Raw genomic sequence first — 26254 nt, 5'->3', positions numbered from 1 at the left:
TTTATATCTCCCAATTATGACTTTATAAAACGCAATTGTAAATAACTGTCGTACAACACGAAAACAGTTGTGGATCATCCAGTCAGTGACAGACAGTTAAGATTCAAGGGTATGTAGATTTTTGAAAGGGGCAATTTTTATAAATTCAGTCCTTTTGTCTTGTGGATTATATGTAACCTTCTGTTATGTGAAATAGCTTTCAGGACAGTACTAAAAATAACATGCAGCTTAGGATGCCAAGAATTACCAATTGCTGTTTACATTACTTGCTGTCACAGTTTACATAAATGCTTAAATGAAATAAATGATATTAAAATTCAAAGTAATGACTTTGGTAATCTAAAATACTTTCCGGATGTAACTGTAATTTGATTACCACCTTATTAAAATGTAACTATAATGAAATACAGTTACTTAAATTTTATGTTTTAAATACATTACTAATTAGGTAGGTGTGTTTGTTCGTTAAGTTTTTAGTAATAATTGATTTTACAAGTAGTTTGACCCCCTCCAAAAAAAATTATAAAATAAAATAAAAAACCATTTCTTGAGAAAGTGGTAAATACTACGAATTCTCACAACAATAGGTTCAATATTTGCCCATTTTGACATCTTCTCCTGACTTTCGTTGACATTTGTCAGACATAGGATTAGTATCAAGTCAGTCTGCATTGTTTAAATTAATCCCGCTATTACATCGGGCCCCAGCGTATCGTCTGGCCCACCAGCCTGCAGGAGACGAAGATTAGAGCAGATGCCTCAAGGCCTGATGACACACAGTCACAAGCCTGAGTTTACTGTGTCCCCTCGGCTCATATCTAACTCCCTGTTAGTCTGTTTTATATAACTGAGGTTACAGTTCAGATGGGTGTGGGAATACGAACAGGGCAAAGGTTAGTTGCTGCTTGGTTTTACCCTCTCTGGTTGTAGAGGCTGTCACCTTACATTTTTGTATCAGTGGGTGAGTAAGAAATTCTAAGTCTGTTTCAGAATAAACATGAATGGACCATTTCTGTTGAAATAGGAAAAGAAGGTGCAATCACGCAAAGAGAGATGACATCATAAACATACACAAAGCAGGTTGGGCGGGGGCAGGTGGTTGGAGAGGGCCCTCCGGGGCGGGACTGACCTATCATGGAGTTTGGGACACACCTGCAAGCGCTAGAGGCTAAGGAGATTGGCTGCGGCATGAAAATTACACCTGTGGGGGTGGAGGGGGCCTGTTACATGTAAAGCAAGCTCTTTACAAATTCTGTCTCTCTTCTCAAAGAGGTTAAACAGGTAGCATCACCTCGAGCTCCCGGCAAAGAGCGTCTTCGTTGAGACAAAGACTCACCTGCCTTGCTTCTCTGTTAGTTTCTACGCCCAGCGTCGTGTTGGGAATCTGGTTTCCCGCCTCAAGATGGTCTTCTTCCTGGCTTTCGGGTTGCAAAAATCTTAAAGGGCGTCGTTCAGTTGAAGAGAGAAGAGAAGGACATGCTTGTGAAGTGGCGTAACTGACGAAGTGTGGTGTCTCTCGTATCGAGTGGATCATGGCGAGGACGCAACGGGTAACTTTTTTTTAAAACTTAAATGATTTATATCTGTCTTTTTGTATTGCGTGGATTGCTTGAGTTTATGTTTGCGATCGTTGTCCCCACCCTTAGTTTTGTTCCTGTTTGCTAACAGACCATGTCATGGTAGCCACATAGTGGTATTTACAATTTGTACAGTACAAACTTAAGAACTCGTAAGTGACACGGAACAGGAAGGGGGACGTTTTTTAGTTGGTTGGGGAGCTCATAACCTGTATTAAATTCCAATCCATTTAAACAGAAAGAAAAAGGGAACACAATAGACACAAACCGTCATTCCTTGACTGGATAGACCAGTTTGGGCAGGTAGAGGCAAACCGCCAGACTTGTCAAAGGGGATAAAGAGGGGGCACTCTCTACTTTTGCTGAAAATACAGCTTTGGAAGTACGCTCAGTAATATCTAATCGCTGACAAAAAAAGGCCTAAAGCAAAGTGTTGTAGATAAAGAAAGGGGTTTCTAATTATTAAAAGTGTTTTTACATTTTTTAAAGCTTTTGATAGAGATAAACGAATAAAAATAGCAGCATTTAGTTTGTATTTTCATCAAAATAAGTGTGTAAAGATTAATTGTATTTGCTCTTCCAATTGCTTGTAATAAGGCTTGTCTTTGCGTGTCTTTTTTTGGCATGATTTCAGAGGAAGCGAGACAATGATTGCTGTTTTGTCAGCTTCTGATGCGAAAAGCAAACAAGTGCCTATTAGCTTATACGCACTAAGCTGTCGTCTGCTCTTTTATCCTTCTTTTTTGATAGTCACGATCGCTGCTTTAGATTAATAATAAGTCCTGTATTGACATGACACAGTCTTGATATCGTTTCTAAAGGCAGGCTTATGTTGTTCAGTCATTTAATTTTTGCTGATAAATGCATTTTAAAAGAGCTTGTCTGCAGTGGAAAGAAAATGTCGGCTAGGCAGCACAATGGATGCACAGTGAGGTGGAGGGTTTTGATTGGTGGGTGGAAGAAAATGAGTCTGTTTCATTCCCTCATCTGAATGAGTCATTTGTCACAGTTCTATAACCCAGCCAGAGCATTATGAGAGTTAAGCTCTCCCCGGGACAATGTGGAAAGGTAACAGATCTCTATGTTTGGAGGCCGATGAAGCCTTTATCACAGAGCCGTTAGTGCTGGAAGCGGGCAGCGGTTCTTGCCATAGCGTTTGTTCCTCCGTGTGAGGGAAGAAAATGGCGTATTAATTACCGCGCGAGGGTGAGAGGTCACGGAAGTGCGGCACATTGAACTTGTGTACTTAAGAGCAGCAATCTGCCACAGTGCACATTCAGTATTTTCATGGGATGCAATCTATTAGCAGGTGTGCATCTTTTTTTTTAGACATTTTTGAAGATGTCAGATGACATTTTTACAACTTTTTATAGAACATGGTTAGCATAATTATGCTGAAAAATTAAAAAGGGTTCTCTGGAAATTCTGGATGACAAGGAAAAATATCACCTATACCACATGCAAATGACCCTCATCCACTTCCTATTCCCATTCAAAATTAAAAAATAAAAAATTTGAGCAGGGAAACATACTAGTTTTGCATAATCTCATGGAGAATTTCCCTTTTCATAAATCAGAAAAGGGAATATATCTACTACATATTTCTCTGTTTACTTGCAAATAGTAGGAAACAACACGTCCATTTAAACCTGAAGTGCAATTAGAGTCGTCGGAGCGAGGCCCGTCTTTAAGTAAGGTTTAGGGTTTCCTAGTCTTTGTTCTTCACAAACTATTGATTAAGGCCAAGCCTAGTTTACCCCTCAGGTTGTCCATTTCAGCATGGAGTCACATTCCAACCAGGAGGGCAGGGTTACCTGATCACACCTCACTCTCAACCCAGAGACCAGTGCAGACAGCCAGGAAAGGTTAAACCTGTACCTCACGGCAGCTGAAACGTGAGGGAAAGATAGAGAAAAACAGAACAGGGGACACCTATTCTACCAGGAGGAAATTGACGATAGACGAGAACCCCTCAAGTATGTGCTTAAACGTTTTCTGCTTCTGACTTTTTCCTCTTTTCCCTCTCTCTCTCTTCTTCTCTTCCTCTTTCTTTCTTTCTCAGAAGGCCTGCTGCACTGGTTTATAATGCTGATGATTAACCAAATAGAGGCTGCGGTCTGGGAGAGCAGGTCTGCTTGGGCTTTTCATTTCATGGGTCCTGACTGAGCAAGAGGAAGCTGAAACCTTTTCAGGCACCTGCTGGAAATTTGAGATTTTTTTTGTCTTTCTTTTCCCCCTTACTTGCTTTTTGTGTTACTTTACCAGGGTCCCTTTCACGACGGTAAGGTTACAGGCACTCTCTCTCTCTCTACCCTTAAGTTTGCACTAGCTCTCTTTCTATCTTTCCCTCCCATTCTGCTCCCCCTCATGCTCTGCTCATTTCTCATTTTCTCACGAGATCTACAAATTCACTTCTTTGTTACAATTATCTAACACTTGTTTGCTTTGTGGAAATTGTTTTGAATAATTAGCATGATTTTGTGTTTTGTTTTTCTCCTTTAACGGTTTATAATGAAGTATTTGAGTAGAATAATCCTGACAGCTACTACTTCACAATCATACAAAAGTGCTTTTTAGGTCTAGAATACTTTTATTTTATCGTTAAAATCAGATAAGTAATTAATTTTTCCACCTCTTTCCAATATTTAGCCGTTATGCTAACATTTGTGACAGAAAACATGTGACTATCAGTATGCTAAAGATGGAGTTTCTCACTTTATGCGCTACAAACGTTACTCAGTAAACAGGAAGTGTCTAGTCGACCTTCTCAATGCCGAATTTGGTCGCAGGTCAGTCCGGAACAACATTCCAGCTTGCTGTTATCACTACACATTAGCTATAGTCAACCCTTCCCACACTCGCTGCAATTCTGTTTCTCTCATGCTTAACAAGACAACAAGGTTTTTAGGTTTGTATCATGCACTGTGAGGATGAACGAATCTTTCGACACCACCCAGTAAGGCCTTTGTTGCTTTCAACGCAAAGGGGGTTGGGTTTGGGGGGCGCCATTTAGCAGAAATGCACATTACATTGTTAAAGCGAACAGCCCTCCCAGCCTGGCCATGATGTCAAACCAGACCAGTCAGAACAGGTTTGGGCAATTATTAACTGTCTTAGTGGCCCACTCTGCACTTCAGCTGCAGTTTTCAGATGAACAAAGCCATGCGCCATACTAGCTCTACCTGTTTTTGAGCAGGTTATTTTGCTGGCATATCCCTTTGTCTGAGACAGTTGACTGAGTCAGAGCTGCTATCAAGCCACGTTGATACTAAATGTAGTTTCTGTGGTTGACTCCCCAAATTATGCCGTTACAATCCGATGTTAAACACACACAGACTTGGTTGCTTATAATACAATGTTTTGGAGTGTTTTTGATGATGGCATTTCACCAGACTGAGATGTTTTCCACTTGTTTGGATTGATTTGGGTAGTCTTCTCCATCTTACGAGGCAGCATTGGATTTCATAACTTTCTCTAATACTGCCTGGTAATGATGATGATGGCTGTCCACGAACTTCAGATCCAGAACTTTCTCTATCAGCATCCTGGAAATATTAACCCTCATCGCTGGCACTTAGCAGCCATCTTACCGGACAGTGCTGGACTGTGTATCTGTTTTCTAACACTGTCTGGTAACGATGTTTGTTGGGTGACCTTATTACTTCAAGGGGAAGTCCTCATGTTAGTTCATATCCAGTCATTCAAGTGAGAATATAATAATACTAGTGAACATGCAATTTAATATACATGTGCTTGTATGTGACATGATGAAGCTAAACAGGGAAAGGCTGCATTATTGTCATGGTAGCAATTCTTATCACTATGTTTGACAGCACTTGTTTTGTCTTTATCTCCACTGTTGGGATGAGAAAGCCACATGAGGGCTTGTGTTTGTTTGACAGTTTGCTTAATGCGCATAGACCATGTTTCCACAGAAACCATAATGGCCTCTCTGCACTTCCTGATGTGGTCTTAATATGAACTACACTGTCTTAGAAAATGCCTTTTATGAGTGAAATATACACATTTTTAGGCACTATTCAATATACTAATTGTTTTCCCACTGTTACAATTACAACTTTAGAAGCAATGCTCAAAGGTAAAGTATCAGCAGTTAGAAAGTTCAAAATGTTTCATAAAGAGACAACTCTTTGGATGAAAAGCCTTTAGAAATGATCTAAGAATTGACTCGAGGGGCTTCGTTTCATTCATGTCCTTGTCCCATTTTGTGTTTCAGACGTCTGAACCGCACCCAGCCTTAGTTAAAGAATACCAGTCGGTTGACTGTTAAACCAGACCTGCTGAAAGTTTCGTAGTCCCCTCCCCCTCTTTATGTTGAGTGTGGCTTTTGTGATAGCAGGCGAGCCGTGATTGGTCCAGCTCGTTTTACCTGCGTGGCACATCCTGCAACTGACACATGAGCTCAGCATAACCCTCCCGATAAAAATAGACTTAATGACATCCTCAACTCCTCCTCTTCCCAATCCCCCTCTCCTTCTTTTATACCTGACTATATATTTTCCCACAGAAAGTCATCTTGGCAAATGTCCATGTTAAACATGTCATTCAGTGGTAGAGTATCTTTATGATAGCATGCGTTTAATACCATTTTTGAGTAATTTAATTTACATTACAGGGAAATTTTCTGTACACGTGAACTGTAATGACCTTTTCCACTTGTAAACATAGAACAAAAAGTTCATTATGCTTTTAAACATGATGGTTGGGCAGAAGCAATGGTCGTATAGTTGATGAAGTACTTGAATGTTTGTTTAAGGTGGGTGAATTGACTCACAAATACTGAACCACACCCATATTTGCTTGTACGGGGTACTTTTTTTATTCTTCACTTATGTATGTATGAAATGAACTCGTTTGTCAATCACCATCCCCCCTTCTTTTGTGTTTTCATTGCCCATATTTACATAACTACATCATCTACAATAGGTTCCTTTTGAAATCCAAGCAGGTTGGCTGTAAATTCAAACCTGTTTGAATGTTTGTTCTGAACAAAATTATTTTATAGCATAAGCCAAAGTGAGCACTTTATCTGTTTGTTTTATATTCTATTTTTACTTTGTAAGTTAACATCATTTCCTCTTTATCAGGTGTCACAGAGCCAGGCATGTTGATAGACGTCTTACCAGACATGGTTAGATCTAATAATTTGTGTCTAATACTGTCTGGTAATGCCGTCCATCACATGCTAATGTCATCTTTCCCCGTCTCAATGGTCCTATTGAAAGAATAACTTCAGTGTGCTTGATATAAGGATGTGGAAAATCTGTCATTTTCCTATCTACATATGCAAATTAAGCTCCTGTCATGGTAACTTTTATCAAGAAGCATGAAGAGTTTCGTCGTTATGATGCAAACCCGAGCTATAACTCCCAACAGTCTTCACATATGTTATTAATGGGCCATATTTTCATATGTATTTAATTTTATAAGAAACTGTGAATCCTACACTGGAAGACTGGTGTTTTGCAATTCTCTTCCATGTGTTATGAGTCAAAGTTTCTGCAATAAACCTGCAAGTAAAGTCATTTGGCCATGGCAAGAAAGATTTCTTGGACATAAACTTGAATGTATGTTTTATGTTTTTGCTCAGTGTATGTAGATGTTTCACGCGATTACATCATAATTTTTCTAATGCATACTGTAAACTGAGACTGTAGATGCAGGCTAGTATCCATATTAAAACACGGGGCTAAGAAAAAAGCTAGATCAGAAATTACGAAATGATTTTTGTCACTTGCTGATTACCCAACACAACGATCCTCCAGTGTTACCATGGTAACTAAATTCCACATGGAAAAAAGCCCACAGTATTCACTTTGTAACAGTATGTTGACTAGTTTCTTTCCAACTGATTTGCAAATATGTGAAATGGGAACAAAAGGGAAAACTGCATCAATTGTAACGTGTTGAAAGGTACAGAAATAATGAAAACGGTTCAGACTTCAATTGAGTGTGTCTGAGACATTTCTTTCGATTCTATCAGGTCAGTCAGGCATGTTTTCAGCGGTCAGGTAAGGTGTATGTTAATGGCTGTCAGTAAATCTGGGTCTGGCTCTGCTGCTGGCTTGGTCATTGTGTTCATGTGACTCCTCAGTTGGTCGACCGGAATGCCTGGCCTCAGAGCAAAGCAAGATCCAGTTACATGTGAACAGAGCTCCTTTTTAACTACCTCAATTTGCCCTGTTCTGCCAGGACCTCATTGTGTTGCTGTGGAAAGCACACTGCCAGTGAGGCCCCTGTCGTACTGAGGTGCAAGGACACCAGGACAATGATATGTAAAAGAGCTTTTTACCTTTATGCACTATGTACTCAAACGCAAACTACTGTGAATGGACATATGAATGATTCCTTGAAGTTCAAATGTAAAAAGACAAAATGGCTCAATAAAGTTCAGATACAAAACCAACACAATGGCCCTTTATTTACTGTTATCTCTGAAATATTAGTCTGTCACAGAGGGTTTTGTCTGCTGCTATAATGCGGCATTTGGCACCCAACTTTTTTATGACATAGTAAATGAATCTCTTTTGTCATCGGTTAGTCTAAAGGCCCATTAAGGACACTAGCTATAATGATAACAAAAAAGTTCTACAAAAATAGTTCTAAAAATCATTGACCGTTCGCAAAGACCCACCCTCTTTAGTTACTGTTGCTACATCCGCCAAGCCATGCCTCTCTCATGCCACAAAAATACATCTCGGAGCAAAGATGACACTGTCAACACGTCAACAGACAGGTTACTTTTGATATGAAACAAAGTCTCAAATTTCAAATTTTGTCATTTTAATGAAATGTTAACAATAAATACCATTTTGTGGCTCTTTAATATGTCATGACAGATCGCTATAGTGCCTCTGTTCAAGTGGTTCGTGAACCGCTCATCTCTTCCTACTCATTTTATGAGTTTTATAGCATCAAATAAACATGAATGAACATCATAAGGAATGTTGTTTCAACTGCGGAAAGATGTCAGTACACACTATTTTTCAAGTTTAAGCCCACCAAGGTTAATCTACAAACTCCCCTGAGTGCTTTGTCGGACAAAATGGTGGATTCGGTGTTATGATTGGTTAGATTGCCTGTCAATCAAACCCTGGTGAAGGGTCAAATAAAGAATTAAATTGTTCTTTAAAAATAGCTGAGTCCACACCACAATTGTAACGATAACGTCACAGAGAAACAGTATCATTGGAATCACTTGATTGACAGCCAATCAGAATCCATCCTGCTTTAAAGAGTTTGAGTATTTAAAGCGGCAAGCGACAAAACCGCAGCACGTGCTCAGAATAAACAGAACGATATCGTGCGTTGGTGTGGACGCTAATATTGTTATCATTATCTTTACAGTTATTGTTTTTGGTGTGAATGGGCCTTAAATCTCTTTCGTAATCGGTTAGTATAGGCTAATAGAGCAACTAAAAAAATAACCTTTTTGTTCATTTTCTGAATGTACTTTTATAAACATACGGCCATTTTTTTAATGTTTTTTGAAGTCTCTTATGCTTGCCAAGGCTGCATTTATCTGATCAAAATATAGTACTGTTGTGAAATATTGTGAAATAGTATTACAATTTAAAATAAATATTTTCTATTATAATATACCATTTAATGTAATTTATTCCTGTGATGGCAAAGTTGAATTTTCAGCAACCATTACTCAAGTGTCACATGACCCTTCAGAAATCATTATAATAAGCTGATTTGGTGTTTTAGAAACATTTTTTATTATTATCAATGTTGAAAAGAGTTGTTTACAGTTGTTAATATATTTCCAGAGTAATTGCATTTTTGTGAAGTCAAGTGGGTTCAGGGAGTGATCCTGTTGAGTGCAATACATAAGTATAATTTATAGTTAATGGATGAGATACATCCAGACAGGATCCTAGACGATGCCAAGTGCTCAGGTGACTCATTCAATTAGAATTCATTTTTTAAAAGTAGTTTCCTATCACGCAAGTGAAAGTTACAGCTGCAGTGCCATTAGTTCTATAGTATAGTAACCAATAATTGGTACTTGGAAAATCAAGTAAAGAAATGTGACCAATTAATGTTTGAACATTAATATAAAAATGGCTAAATTGAAAACCAATAAAATGTTTTTGAACGTTTCAAATGCATCAAGTGAAGACAGCAGGAGCGCCTGTCATCGCGTGACATCACAAGAGAATTCCACATTGCCGGAAACACTGGAGAATTCCAGCACTGGTCTGTGCATGCTCGGATGTAGCCAAACTAGATTCCAACTAACAGAGGGTGAGGTTAACCTAGGATTGCTAATGAAGTGGAACGGGCTGTCAAGATGAACACGTGTTTAAACGGCTGTGACATACCTTCAGGTGGATAAGTAGTAGTCACACTGATAGGGAACTCCCCGATTAGTTTGCAAAGGGTTTTTACCACAACCCTAACCACACATTCTGAATTATTAAGATCATTCTGTCAACTTTAAGATCGACTAAAGCCTTGGTTTTATTACCAGTCTTTGTTTTAATTCGATAGTTTGTTATACATCTGGCTTACTGTTGAATCTTAGCTCTGTGCTTTGTAAGATTAAACTTTGGGCCTTTTTCCTACGTTTCTTATTTCGTAACTGCTGCTCCTGGTACAAAATAACAACGTCACCCCTCATTTGCTAATACAGCAGTTCATCAAGTTCTGATGACTGAGAAACAAGGAATTGTTGGCACAGCATGATGACTTCATTCTTTCACCAACTGTTAAAGGCATGAAAATGCATTGTTTCTCCTATCCACTCCCCCACACTCCATTGTGTCTCAGTTATGGTGAGTTTGAGAAGACAAAAGAAAATACTTGTAGAAGCGCATGTTGTTTTACTACATGCTCATAAACTCTTCAGTACTTCCTGTTTGTGGAAAAGATGAGGAATAGGACCATCCTCCAAAAACTGACGTACAGATACAGTCTCTATCTCTCTTTCTCTTTCACATACACACACACACACACACACACACACACACATAATCATAAGCAGATGGTGAGCCAGGGGAGTTACATGGCTGTAAAACAAACCTGTTTTCTTTGTCCACCTACACAGCGCTCTGTACACAGCGTCTATCAGATTGCAGCCTACTGGCAAGGTGTGGCTGAAACCAGCAATGTACTAACATACAGGACTACAAGCCACATCTCATGACATGAAGCCACAGCATTAAGAGCTTGTAGCCTCAAGTAAAAGAGACAATCCAACACAAATTTGTGTGATGTTTTTTCTTAACACAATTGTTTTGTTTGTATAATATTTTAATTATAAAATTAATATTTTTATAAATTGACCCTTATAATATAGACTACCCTAGTTTAATGCTGGGATGAGCACTTATTCTGCTGAAAACTAAAATAAAATAATTGATATTATGTATATTACACACACACACACGTGTATATATATTCTTGAAATGGGTGGTTTAGGATCAGTTCTTTGTCTCCATGAATTCTTACTCAGTGAGCAAGACCAGAAACTACTGGGATTGTGTGGAAGCTGGTTTAAGAGGAGGAACACTAAATGAGTATCAGGAGTGGGATTACAGTTAACTGCCACTGGTGTCTGGGTGTGTCTTTCAGAGTCGGTTGTTATGAAGAGCAGTAATTTTCACACTTTCTAGGAGACACCCTGAAATTTAGGCTATGTGGGAACTCGCACCTCTGAATCTAAAACATGAAATCTGCATCCGCATGATGTAAATATATAAACCGAGGTTCAAATCTAAACCTGGAAATAAACTGACAGTTTTAGAAGCAGACAGGGCTTAGATTAAACTAGGACTAGGACTTAGTTCAATTAGGACATTTAAATGTTTTTTATAAACATGCATCTTGAGACAAAACAACGGCACTGACATATTTTAAGATATGTCAGTATAAGTTGTTTTCCGTTAAAACAGTGCATTTTAGTCTGGGACTAGGCTTAAAAGTAATAGTTCACTTCAGAATTAAAATTTCCTGATAATTTACTCATCCCCATATATCATCCAAGATGTTTATGTCTTTCTTTCTTCAGTTGAAAAGAAATTAGGGTTTTTGAGGAAAACATTCCAGGATTTTTCTTCGACTTCAACGGGTTGAAGGTCCAAATTCAATTGCAATTTCAGTGCAGCTTCAAAAGGCTCTACACGATCCCAGCTGAGGAATAAGGGTCTTATCTAGTGAAACAATCTGTCATTTTCTAAGAAAAAATAAATTATATACTTTTTAACCACAAATGCTTATCTTACACTAGCTCTGCAATGCGCCACGCATTACGTAATCATGTTGGAAAGGTGAACTCCATCTCAATAGGCTTGTTTGAGATGTGCTGTGCATCCCGATCGGCATATGACATCAAAGTACCGCGAGAGCATTCGACTCCTTGTGCATTTGAATCGCTCTCGCCGTACTTTGAAGTCATATGCTGATTGGTCTGCACAGCGCCGATGCATCTCAAACAAGCCTGTTTTCGCCTCCAACTTCAAAATCGTCCGACGTCATTGTTTTACCATTTTTGTAAAGGCCGTTTGATTTAGTCTTTGCATGTTTGCTTTGTAATCACTTGCTCGGTAATTCTGCCTACGACACACGCGACCCTTCCAATGTGATTACGTAATGTGTGGCGCATCACAAAACTAATGCAAGATGAGCGTTTGTGGTTAAAAAGTTTATACATTTTTTTTTTTTTTTTTTTTTTTTTTATGAAAATGGCCGATCGTTTCGCTAGATAAGACCCTTATTCCTCGGCTGGGATCCTGTAGAGCTGCATTTAAACTCCAGTTCGGACTTTCAACCCATTGGTAGCCGTTGAAGTCCGCTATATGGAGAAAAATCCTGGAATGTTTTCCTCAAAAACTTAATTTCTTTTCAACTGAAGAAAGAAAGACATGAACATCTTGGATGACGTGGGGGTGAGTAAATTATCAGGAAATTTTAATTCTGAAGTGAACTAATCCTTTAAACCTTGTCTGTGAAACCGGCATATAACATTTTGGACTAAATAACTTTATGATGTAAAATCGCAAAGAAAAATGTCCATCTCATTGCAAATCAGATCATCATAGTCTAAAATTCACGTATTATACCAATGTATTTGCAATGTAAAAACTATTTTAAACTACAAAAAGTTAAAGAGATGCATTATAGTACTGCAGATCAAATACTTGTTGTCTCATGCAACACAATATGGTCACACACAATTAGAATGTGAATAAGACCTATGAAGGTCTGTTTAGCGTCTATCTTTCTTATTAAGGTAACTGCATAGAGACAGGTGTGTTTGGGCTTGATATTTATTGAGGTTTTGTTCTTTGTTTGATGTTTTACCTTTGTGTTATGTTCATGACAACACAATCCTGAAAAACATAAAGAGATTGATAGGCCTCTATATAAGCTGAGCAATTAAAACCATTGTCTAAGATCATTTTGAAATGAGGATATTTCATGTTATAGAATAACATGAGATCTAATTTGCTTTGTGTTATCCAACGTTATTAGCTCTAATTTCCAAATGGCTAATATGTTTTTTACACCTAATTGAACACAATAGCTTAAAGAGATAAAACAAACGGCATCAGTGCACACCATTCATTGTGGTTGAAAATGCATTCTCACATTACTGTAATGCCTAAGCAGTAATCTGTAAGACAATTAATAATGAATGGTGTTAGGTTGGAAACACTGAGAATCATTTCCTGGAGTGATTCTTTTGTTCTGAGATTCTAGCCTCTAGTAGAAGCTGTTGCTAAGAAACCCAGGTAACCTAGGTAACAAGCAGTTGTTTACATTGGCCTGGCTAGTTTAGTCAGCATTGAGTTAGCATGCTCCAAAAGTCTTTTAAGTACATGGACTGAAAAAACAATATTTGACTGCCATGCTATACAATCACGTCCAGTTTAGATGTTCCAAATGGAGACAGCAACTTTTTAAAAGAAAGAGAACCTGAACAAAATCAGTGTAAGTTTAATAAAATTTACTAATTTCAAAGTAGTTGCTAAGCTATATTGCTATAATGCTAAGCTAAAAAATGTAAGCACTTTCCCTTGGTTAAATAGTATTTAATGTGTCTTAAAAGATGTCTTTATTATTTCAGCATCTTTATGTGTTAAAAAATCCATAAAAATGAATGTATTGTTTTGCTAAAACAGGCTAAGTGTGTTAAAGCTCAAATCAAACTTCTGTTTCAAGGTTATTTTCTCAAGCAATTCAAGTGACTAATAAATACCAAGCTGAAATGTATCCATGCATATCTGATGTTGCTGTTTTCTGGATCACTGGCTCTACAGAGGTCTGTCGGGCACCGCTGGGCAGTTCTACTGGAAAATCCTTTTTCTTCTCCATAGATCTTGGCTGGTTGGGGGGAGTGACTGTTATGTCATCGGAGAGCTGGGTTGAGCCCCGTCAGCACAGAGAAGAGCCAGGTGCTGGACAGAGACAGAGACAGGACACACAGCATGTCCGAGGAGTCGCACAGCAGACGATGAGCGGTCAGGACCAATCAGACGAGGATGAGAAGGGCAGCCCGCTGAATGCTGGGGTTGAGGTTGTGGTGCTACAACATGTGAATGGAGCTGAAATGCAGAAGGAGAAGAACAAGGACATAAAGGGGAGAAGACGGGCCACTCAGAAGATACACAGAGCAAAACATCCAGATGCAGCCCTGCCAGGTGTGTAAGAGTATTAGTGTTGTTTTAGATGGGGAGACACTCACAGATTCTGTACTGTAGTTTGTTTCATTACTAACTGTAGATGTCAAAGCAGTCAGCCGTGATTCATTTATTCAGTGAGCAAATGTTGTCTATTAATAAGGGGTATAATATCTGACTGATCTCAACATGGCTGCCCCCATGAGGTGACAAACTCCACATGAAAGAAAAATGCTTTTAGGGTTACTGATCTGACTGTAATTTTTTAAATAAATACATTATAAGTATTATTCATTTTCTTTTTATCTGTAACTTGTTTAATAAGGAAAACATACTGAGTGCTCCTATAAAACACTTTTTAACTGTAACTTTTAATAGTATATATGGTCTTGTTATTAATATTTGCAATAATTATAATATTAATAATAAGTATAAAACAATTATTATTAATAATATATCTTAAAATAATAATAATTATTTAAAAAAATGTTTGTGCTTGAGATCAATGGAAAATAATTAATATTTCTGTTTAATAATTTACATAAAAACAACTGTCACTAATTTTAATATACTGTGGTATTGTAGGTAGTATTGATACATTTTGAAACATCCAATTAAAAATGCCATTACTGATGAGTCTTTTAAACAAACACATTTTAAGCAGTTAATTTCTTTATATCTCCTGCTTATTTAATGAGTGAAAGATTAACTAACACAGTATATATGGTCTTATAATTAATATTTATTATAATATATTTTATATTATACTATTACAGTATATATATATATAATATATATATATATATATATATATATATATATATATATATATATATATATATATATATATATATATATATATATATATATATATATATATATATATATATATTATACTGTATATAATAATACAAATAATGGTGAATATTAATTATAATATTTATATTTATAATATAATTATAATGTATAATAATAATAATGCCAAATATATATATATATATATATATATATATATATATATATATATATATATATATATATATATATATATATATATATATATATATATATATATATATATATATATATATATATATATATATATATGGCATTATTATTATTATTATACAAATAAATCCTTAAATTAAAAAAGTATTTTGATGGATCCATTCATGAATAAACAATATTTTGTTTTGAAATGTATATAAAAATATAAAAAGGCCACAGTAATTGTAGAATGACTGATGTTAATCAGCGTTCTGTAAAATGGCTCAGTGCCAGCAAACAAACTAGACAACATGATACAGGGTTAAGTCTAGTCAGGCGTGCACTCGCGGGTCAGGAAGAGGAGGTGAGATTAATTAAACACTTTGTCGGATCAAGTGTCTCCCACCAGTTCAACTCTGATCCGCCTCCAGCCGACACACCTTATGACACTCGTGATTCTTAAAAGGGTCATTACCAATTTTTCAACCAACATTTACATCTCAATATATAATTTCAAATATAGTCCATGTATTATTTTTTTATCTGTTTAGAAAGTGAAGTTCACTTACATTGTATTTCTTTATGTAATTGTTCAGTGAGCGTCTCATTTGTTGACAAGCGGCCTGAAGATCCACGAGGCCCTGGACCCTTCTTTTACTTTGGGGGAAACAATGGGGCCTCCATGTGAGTGAATAAAAGCGTTTTGACCAAGGTGTTTGGATGGGATATTTTTTGATAGATTTTTTTCCATGTTATTGTATAGTGCATGATTTGTAGTGTGTTATACAGTACATGATTTGCAGAAATCAGTCCAAATTGACTAAAATGAAGTGTGGACACACTGCAGTTTTGGTGTTTGTCTTGGTCTTTCTTTGGCCTTTAGCCTGGAGTAGGTCCTTGAGAGGCCTACAACCATATAATCAATATATAGACATACCAGTGATGTAAAATAAAGAAACACGCAGATTTGCAACTTCGAATCTTTTTTTTTTTTTTGAAAACCCCTTTCAAACATGATATCTTGCACTGTAAAAAGAATTGTTGGTTTAACTTAAAAAAGTAAGTTACCTGGTTGCCTAAAAATTTTGAGTTAATTGAAATTAAAAAATTTCAGTTAATACAATGAAAGCGATTGGTTTAATCAAGAGAACCTCAAAATATTATGTTAGCTAAACTACATTAATTATCTGAGTTGATTCGACAAAAGAAAAAATAACAAATCATGAAAGTAATTATTTACAGCGTGGTTTAATCTGATATTCAGAGTTGTTTCATATTGTGAGGGTCGAGGCTGGCAGCGCATATATGACAAGACCAGGACGGACTACAAGCTCAAGTGGTGTGAAACTAAATCACCTGCTACCTACAACAGCTTCAAAGCAGGTGATCTACATTTCATTACGTCAAGATCAAAGCAATCATGAACAAAACATTCTATACTTTCTCTGTTTATTTCCTTACAGGTGGCCAGTTGCTTTACCAGATACCCAATAATAATGTCCTGACCACTAAGATCGGCCTTCTGAACAGCCTACGGGAGTATGACAGGGTCAGCAGCAAGGTTAACTATGGATGTGGAAACAGGTTAAAAATGAAATTATTTTTGATAGTACCAGAGTTACACAAATCTTTGATTATCAAATCATTATCAGAATATCAGTCATATTTACTTTACTATGTACTATCACTGATATATTCTTCTTTCTTTTTTTCTTCTTTTTTTTTTTAAATCTGACTGCCACATCCACATTCAAAAAATGTTTCAGGAGGATGAAGCTGGAGGACTTTTTTCCTGTCACTTTCCGTATGGATATGAAGGATGAGAGAGAGGCTTACTTTAAAGGCAAGACTACATTTTATATAGATACAGACAGAAACAGTAGATAATGATATACTGTTGAAACCGTATCTACAGTACTTAATCATCAGTGAAAGTCTAATCAATGTAAAATTGATGTGGCCTTTAGGAATATGCACTGATAAATCCGGCATGTGGATCTGCAAGCCGACAGGCCTTAATCAGGGCCGTGGTATTTTTCTACTGCGGACGCCAGAAGACATCACAGCATTCAGAGAACGACTGCAGAACACAATAGAGAAGCAGTCCAACAGGAGGTCCCCTTTCAATACGCCACAAGCTCTGATTGTTCAACGGTAAGTAAAGCTGACAATTTTAAAAGATCACATGTTCTAATTATATGTAATCATGCTGTGAATCATGGCCTCAGTGTCCTATAATCCTGATAAAATTCATGGTCAATGCCACAGGCATCTACATGTTAATTTTTTCATTCAGAAATCAGTGAACATTACAAAATACAGTAGTTATGCCACAGAGTAAGCTAACATGCATCTTCTACTCTGCAGGGAGGCAGTGAACACGGCTAGTTTCTATCATGCTAGCTCAGCAAAACTGCAAAAACTTTTCTTTTATTATTGAGGTTGTTTCTATGGCCCACTATACGTAAGCCGTCCGCCATCTTGGAACTTTTGAAGCCGGTCCGTGAACATTCGAGAGCAAGTTGACTGAGCATCCGAAGTTACACGCATATGAATGTATATATCTGTAATAGACTTCAGCAGGTGATTTTACTAAACTAACACAATACAAGATAAAAGCGATATTCAGACTTAGTCAGATGTCAGTCACCAAGCGTGGTAAACAAACAGCATCTGCCTTTTACGGTTTCTCCTGAACCAAAACAACAAGTTTATGCTGCGTTCACACCATGTTGTTACTGTCATTTAGAGACGGCAATCAGTGACTCCGCATTTTTGCGTTTATATGTCAACACTATCAACGGCAAGATGAATCTGCAGCAGTCAGGTGGTACAACTAGAGCTCTGTAAGTTGTTTACGACGTTCATTATTATTGAAATGTAAAGTGCTTTGAGACATGAGGTAATTTAACGCCTTCTCTCGTGACGCTTTGCAGACTCTGCTGTCTGCGTTCATGTCTTTTGGTGAAGGCGTGGCTTTGGAGAGAAGACAAGGGTGGGATCTTATGCTTTCAAAGCTAGCTTGCTATTGCTAGCCTCTCCGAAATTGCCTAAATCTCAGCTGAGGCTGTGTAATTCTGTGGCATCTTGATAAACTCAATAATTTACTGTGAGAGATGACATGTTGACTGTTCCAAGATGGCTGTCTGGAGCAGTCGAAAAATGACATCTATACGTATACATATCTATGATTACAACAGCATGTCGAGTAATTCGTTGAAACATTACCTTAATCAGTACAAATTAATGTTTCTATGCTCTTCTGATTATTTTAAGGTACATCCAGAACCCTTTGCTACTAAAAGGGCGGAAATTTGATGTGCGGTCATACTTTCTAATTGCTTGCACCTCGCCATACATGGTGTTTTTTCGCCATGGTTATGTCCGATTGACATGTAACCTTTATGACCCCAACTCTGACAATATCACAGCCCACTTGACCAATCAAGTAAGAAAATGTGTATATTTTAAAGCCTAATTAATGTTAATATCTATATGCTTGTTTTTAGGCTATAAGATACTACAATTTGTCCTTTGTTGCAGTACATGCAGAAGAAAAATCCTCTCTACAGCCAGCTAAAAGAGGAAACCGTTTGGTCCATGGAGCGCTTCAATACATACATTAATGAGACATACATGCTGTCAAAGGGTCTGCCCAAAGATTGGGCTCTGGGTCCTTTCGCAGTGAGTTTGATATTTTCCACACATCAAAGAGACAATATCCTCAAAATATTTTTAAAGATTTATATAATAAGTGATAATCAAAAAGATGAACTGACAATATCTGTTAACCTGATTGAGTAGGAAGGTCTCCATGTATCTTTTAAAGTAATGACTGCATGTAAATTTATTCAAACTACTTGAAATGATGCAGATGTCCCGTTGTCATGGTAACAATGGTTTTGGAAGTATGTGAAATATTAAAAGGGAAGCTCATCAAATGTATTGAGAAGGATTAAACTGAAAAGGAAAATAAAGATGTGTTAAATTAAGGGCAGTATTTTATCTTAGACCTCGAAACAAACATATTTTTGATAGACGAGTATGAATTCTAAAACAGAGGAACAATATTTCATTTGAAATTTCAGTAACGAAACTGTGTCCTAATTAAATGTTTTGTCATTCTGCAGAAAAGGATGCAACATATCATCATGCAGTGCTTTCAAGCTGTCAAAGCCAAGCTGGACTGCAAACTTGGTTACTTTGACCTAATTGGCTGTGACTTCTTGATTGATGAGGATTTCAAGGTGAGACACAAAAAAGTGTTTATAGGGACTTCAAGAATGGGAATGTGTGTGTGTGTGTGTGTGTGTGTGTGTGTGTGTGTGTGTGTGTGTGTGTGTGTGTGTGTGTGTGTGTGTGTGTGTGTGTGTGTGTGTGTGTTTGAAGCCTGACAGGCTTAACGGAGTCAGACACAGGAGATTAGTTTTAGAATTATCCACCGAATGTGCTAAGACGCATTACAAACATAAAGTCTTTATTTATCTCTTCTGTAATCTAATCCTCTTTAGTTTCTTCAAGACAATTATGATACAGTTTTCTAATGTTGGTATGATTCTCTGGAACCTTGATGTTCAGAGGCCAGTTGTCCCCCTATGGAGCATCCTAAATTCAATCCCTGCCAAGCAGTTGCCAGGCAACCCGTGTACTGTCAGCGTAAACATGCGTTCCCCAGGCCAGGCACATACTGGTCTCCAGGTTACCAGATCATTATGGATTCACACATAACAACCAACAACATTTATATCGGAAGATATTACACTGCATACTTAACTATAACAGTATCTTAAAAGTCGTGCCTCAGTGAGATGTGTACATGTTTTTCACACTCAGTGTCTGTGTGTTATCTTGTCATATGTTTACACTGTTTCCTCTGCACTGACCACAAAAAAAAAAAAAAAATTGTTTGATGTACTGTACATATTTGTGGAACGCAAGATGCAAAGTGCTACTAGGTTATAAAGTATTTTTCTCTATGCTCTTTGGATGTGGGATAATTGAACTTGTAAAAAACCTATGGGGTTGCACATATTTGTGGTTTAGGTGAAATAGATATGACATATTTATTGTAAAATAAATAGAGCAATTTGAGTAGGGTAAGACTGCCATCTATTGGTGAAAGTTTGTCTCAGAACGTAAACTGTTATGTGTTGTAGGTTTTGTTGGTACTCATAAGAGAAAAGGGTGACTATAGATGTAAACCATTTTCTTTTTTTCAATAGATGTGATTTCTCTTTATTTTATTGCATTATATCCATGCATAGTTATTTATATCATTTTCAGAATTACCTATTGGCATTACACACACACACACACACACACACACACACATATATATATATATCTTCTGCTCACCATGGCTGGATTTATTTGATCCATCAAATACAGAAAAAAACAGGAATATATTTTTACAATTTAAAATAAATGTTTTCTATTTGAATATATTTTAAAATGTAATTTATTCATGTGATCAAAGCTGAATTTTCAGCAGCCTTTACTTCAGTCTTCAGTGTCACATGATCCTTCAGAAATCATTCTAACATGTTCTAATATGCTGAGACTTTCTTATTTTTAATGAAAATTTCTTATTATTAATGTTGAGAATAATGTGATTAGTCTGGTGCAACTTCACAACCAACAAGGTGCATGGAGTGTTAAATATATAGTTTCGGCACACAGGCCTAAAAAAAAAAATAAAGGGCTTTTTTTAGCCCTGATGAATGCCTGTGTGCCGAAACGCATTGGCAAAATAAAGTTGTTACCTAGCTCTAGCCCTACAGTTTTTTGTTTTTGTTTTTATTTTTATCCTTGACCCCTTCGTGCCACAAGTGTTGCTGGTTTTCTTTCTTTCTTACACTACTTATTATTAATGTTGAAAAGAGTTGTGTAAAAAATTTTTAGGATTCTTTGATGAATATATATATATATATATATATATATATATATATATTTTTTTTTTTTTTTATGTAAAGCTATTACACAATATTACTGTTTTTGCTGTACTTTGGATCAAATAAATGCCGCCATGGTGAGCAGAAGAGACTAAATATATATACACTGCTCAAAAAAATTAAAGGAACATTTTGAAAACACATCAGATCTCAATGGTGAAAAATAACATGCTAGATTGGATATCTATACTGATATGGACTGGGTAATGTGATAGGAATGAAACGATTCCACATTGTTTGATGGAAATGAAACACATGAGGCTTGGCATTGTCATGCACCAGGAGGAACCCAGGACCCACTGCACCCAAGCGTAGGTGGGTCCAAGGATTTCATCCTGATACCTAATGACAGTCAGTGTGTCATTGTCTAGCCTGTAGAGGTCTGTGCGTCCCTCCATGGATATGCCTCCCCAGACCATCACTGACCCACCACCAAACCGGTCATGCTGAACGATGTTACAGGCAGCATAACGTTCTCCATGGCTTCTCCAGACCATTTCACGTCTTTCACATGTGCTCAGGGTGAACCTGCTCTCATTTGCGAAAAGCACAAGGCGCCAATTCTGGTGTTCAATGGCAAATGCCAATCAAGCTCCACGGTGCCGGGCAGTGAGCACAGGGCCCGCTGGAGGATGTCAGGCCCTCAGGCCATCCTCATGAAGTCTGTTTCTGATTGTTTGGTCAGAGACATTGACACCAGTGGCCTGCTGGAGGTCATTTTGTAGGACTCTGGGAGTGCTCATCCTCTTCCTCCTTGCACAAAGGAGCAGATACCAGTCCTGTTGATGGGTCTTGCCTGCTGACCTTCTACAGCCCTGTCCAGCTCTCCTAGAGTAACTGCCTGTCTCCTGGAATCTCCTCCATGCTCTTGAGACTGTGCTGGGAGACACAGCAAAACTTCCGGCAAGTTGGACTGCCTGTGTAACCTCTGTAGGGTCTAGGTATCGCCTCATGCTACCAGTAGTGACACTGATCCTAGCCAAATGCAAAACTAGTGAAAAAGTCAGAAAAGATGAATATGGGAAAAAATCTCAGTATCCTCCACCTGTAAAACCACTCCTGTTTTGGGGGTTGTCTCATTGTTGACCATCTAGTGCCCCTGTTGTTAATTTCATTAACACCAAAGCAGCTGAAACTGATGAACAGCTTCCTCTGCTACTTAACCGACCACATCAATATCCCCGGAGTTTAACTGACTTGATGCTTCTCTGATTAAAAAAAGTGTAAGTTGATCGCTTAAAGGTGCTCTAAGTGATCCTGAGCAGAGTAACTTCCTGTTGACGTTCAAACATAACAGAGGCTAGCTAGACCCTCCCCCCCCCCCTCCTCCTCCTCCTCCTCCCCTTCCCTCCGTGCTTCCTGAAACAGTCATGAACGCGCATTTAAAATCATTCTTGTCGGTTATTGGCTGGAGTATGTTTATTATGATTCGTGGTCCAGGCTGCACCAGTTTGTTTTTATTGCCGTTTTTGGAGCTCGTGGCGACTACAGAGACCGAGTTTTTTTACAGTTTGTTCAGGGGACAGTCAGCTAGCGGATAGTGAGGAGATGTTTGTTGTATGTGACAAAATGTTTTGGCCTAAAAACGCGTGACATCACTTAGAGGACCTTTAACTATAAAATGTTTTCATTGCAGAATTATGTTCACTTTAAGAAAAGAGTTTTTTTTATCTTTGTAACCTGAGATCTCACTTGATTGTGATGTGCTTGTTTTGGGCAGGTCTGGTTGCTCGAGATGAACTGTAACCCTGCCCTGCATACTAACTGTGAAGTACTGAAAGATGTAATTCCACGGACAGTCACTGAGACACTTGGTGAGCTATTTGTTTCACTAAATAACAACTCTAAATGCATGAAATCTAACACATACATAATATTCAGACAGTTTAAACCACATTTATTAATTATGTACAAAAAAATGTCTTTTAAAATGCAATACATCAACAGTGTCAAATTTCATTTCATTCTAAATGAGTTTGTTAAAGTAATGCATACGTGTGAAAGCTGTGAAAATGTATTGCTTGTGATGATACATGATAAAAAAAAAAGGTGTGACATCCTTTCATTTCAGACCTTTCTTTGGAAATCTTCAATAAGTCTTGTTGTGGACTGAAACTGTTGCCACTAAACAATCAAAGAGAGTTTCTGTTGTTGTATGGTGGTGAGATTGCGGCCATAACCAAACAGAGGCACAAAACCACCGGGCCCTTCTCGACCCTCCACCCAAAGAGCAGCTCCACCCACAATAACACAGACAAAACTGTTTCCATCGAAACACAAACAGGGAAATCAACTAATAGGGGCAGCAAGTGTTCGGAAACACTTGCCAAATTTCCTTTCCCTTCCACCGTCATCCACTCTTCCTCTGTTTTGTCCAATACCAGCCCACCTTCACAGCAGCCTGTGGAGTTACCAATGAAACATTCAGCAGTAGCAGCTTTATCCCAGAAGCCTCTGACATACAAAGCTCAAGAAACAAATCAGCCTCGACCATATCAGCCCAGACCTGTCCGTGCACGTGTGGAGCTGCAGCTCAGCAAGTGCACCTGGCAGCAACCTGCAGTGGTATCCAACCTCAACGTGCCTCCACAACCGGTGAGAAGTGCTATCAGGTCATTGTCTACACCAGCCCTGAGCAAAGGCTTAAACCCCACACAAAGACTTGGAGCTCAAGGCCGCCAGACAGACAAAACGATGCAAATGAGCGGCAACCTAAAGATGTCCTAGATTCATTTGGCTGCGCCGAACTCCCCCCACACTGTGGCGACAGAAAAGAGACCAAAGAAAAGGAAGATGATGGGTGACTGCACTTTTAAATCAAAACAGATATTATAAGGGCTTCTTCTCAGAATAATTAGCATTTGCTTCTGCTAATGACTAATGTTGTTCCTCATCACCAGAAGCATCATTCTCATTTAAACTGATGCTCCTGCTGATTTTGTTTTTAATTTTATTTTTTAAATGTCACCTATTTATTTATCATACATCATCTATCCTCCCTCATGCCACTCAAAACTCTGTGGAAAGCAAATTGAGTCAACTTATTAAAATGTCAAAGCTACTCTTTTCCATACAATGAAAATGCATAGTGAATACTGACTAAAGTCTGTGTAACTGCTTTATTTATTATATATACCTTGCCTTTCAAAAGTTTGGGTTGGAAAAAAATGTAAATATTTTTGGTAGAAGTCTCCTATGCTCACCAAGGCTGCATATATTTTTTTATTTATAATAAAAAACAGTAAAAACACTAATATTGTAAAATATCATTACTTTATATATATATATATATATATATATATATATATATATATATATATATATATATATATATATATATATGCCAATATAGACATAAGGCTGAGTCTTATTGCTGAAATGAAACTAAACATGGTTTTTATTTTATACAAAATATATATTTTGCTATTTTTGATCTAAAAAAAAAAATTCCCACAAGATCAAAATTTCCCACAAGATCAAAAAAATTGTTTGAAAAATTTCCCACAAGATCTTGTTTAGTCCCTGTACCAAAAACAGCCAAAGAGCATCACCCATATTCCATTATATTAGTTTGCGTTTTCCTGTTACAAGTTAATCATATATATTCTGTCACAATATCACTTCTATCACAAAACAATCACCAAATATGGAACCTTGAGTCACAGACATTTCCAGCTATATGTGTTTTGTCAAGATTAGAAAAAGTTTTGATAATAAAATGTAAATTTTGTAATATGAAACATTACACCACCCACTAAAAGGAATTTAAGTACTGTTCCCATGGTAAAGCAATGTCCGATTTCAAATTGGTTTTCACAGGATGAATACTGAGGGTGTATGCTTTCAAACCTAATGATGCTTAAAGCTGCAGTATGTAACTTTTTTGGTTAAAAATGATCCCAAATCAATTTTTGAGCAAGTACATAACCAGCCAGTGTTCAAAACTATCCCCTTACCTTGCCAGGTTCACAATAATAAGCTTGTAATAATGTTTAATAATAAAATCAGTACTGGTGGGTTTCTGCAGGAAATTCGAGCATGCAGCCATTTGTCTTTGCGTCATTACATCACGTGACAACTGGAGATTATTATTATATAAATCTTCACGCTAATACACACTAAATACACATAGTCACGCAATGCTGATGTTAACAGTAACAATTTGAGAACAAAGTATAACAATAATAGTAATTTGCACGGTTTGACGTGATCCAAGCTCAGCCATCGTTAGATTTTATCACCATTGGCAGTGCGATTGTAATGCTTTTTTTCTCAGTTGGTCAGAACAAAACTGCCAGACATGTTACTTACTTGTTCAGATGATATTTTCCAGTGAAAATTCTTCCAAGATGTAGAATTTGTGTTTCCGAAGTACAGTGTCCACACCAACGTGGTGACTAACAGCAAACATTAGATTCATCCACGCTGAGGAGTCATGCAGATGCACAACCCACGTAAAAATTATAATTCCGCAAATAACTGCAATTGCAAGTTTCAAACAGAGATGGTGACGAGGCAAAACTTACAGACTGCAGCTTTAATAATATATGTGATGGGGAAAAAGGGCAATATAAAAAAGAGTTAAAGGTGCCCTAGAATCAAAAATTTAATTTATCTCGGCATAGTTAAATAACAAGAGTTCAGTACAAGGAAAAGACATACATTGAGTTTCAAACTCCATTGTTTCCTCCTTCTTATATAAATCTCATTTGTTTAAAAGACTTCCGGAAAACATGCGGATCTCAACATAACACCGACTGTTACATAACACTCGGGATCATTAATATGTATGACCCCAATATTTGCATATATGCCAGCCCATGTTCAAGCATTAGACAAGGAAAGGCAGTATTCACGTCTGGATCTGTGCACAGACAAGGTAAGCAAGCAAGAACAACAACAGTGAAAAATGGCAGATGGAGCAATAATAACTGACATGATTCATGATAGCATGATATTTTTAGTGATATTTGTAAATTGTCTTTCTAAATGTTTCATTAGCATGTTGCTAATGTACTGTTGTTAAAGTTACCATCGTTTCTGTATTCACGGAGACAAGAGCCGTCACTATTTTCATTTTTAAACACTT

At 37.3% G+C, this 26254-nt stretch overlaps 1 protein-coding gene across 3 annotated transcripts; it reads left to right on the top strand.

Moving 5' to 3' along the window:
* The first annotated feature begins 1287 nt into the window (after positions 1-1287).
* On the top strand, positions 1288-24370 carry ttll10 (tubulin tyrosine ligase-like family, member 10). 3 transcript variants are annotated; one of them, XM_067371376.1, is made up of 12 exons: positions 1288-1550; positions 13925-14248; positions 15811-15898; positions 16479-16597; positions 16678-16798; positions 16981-17057; positions 17182-17368; positions 18491-18662; positions 18758-18898; positions 19345-19461; positions 22886-22979; positions 23237-24370. In XM_067371376.1, the coding sequence occupies exons 2-12, from the start codon at positions 13954-13956 to the stop codon at positions 23890-23892; spliced, it is 2067 nt and encodes a 688-aa protein (XP_067227477.1). In that variant the 5' UTR covers positions 1288-1550; positions 13925-13953; the 3' UTR covers positions 23893-24370. The 3 variants fall into 3 exon arrangements, with proteins under 3 accessions (XP_067227477.1, XP_067227478.1, XP_067227479.1); XM_067371377.1 differs by lacking the exon at positions 1288-1550 and adding an exon at positions 13408-13538 and having other exon boundaries at positions 13868-14248; XM_067371378.1 differs by lacking the exon at positions 1288-1550 and adding an exon at positions 13523-13538.
* Positions 24371-26254: the final 1884 nt, after the last annotated feature.

Source organism: Chanodichthys erythropterus, chromosome 20 (genome assembly GCF_024489055.1).
Source record: "Chanodichthys erythropterus isolate Z2021 chromosome 20, ASM2448905v1, whole genome shotgun sequence".
NCBI lineage: Eukaryota > Metazoa > Chordata > Actinopteri > Cypriniformes > Xenocyprididae > Chanodichthys > Chanodichthys erythropterus.
The sequence above is the reverse complement of the archived record's forward strand: the minus strand, read 5'-3'. Positions and strand labels throughout refer to the sequence as shown.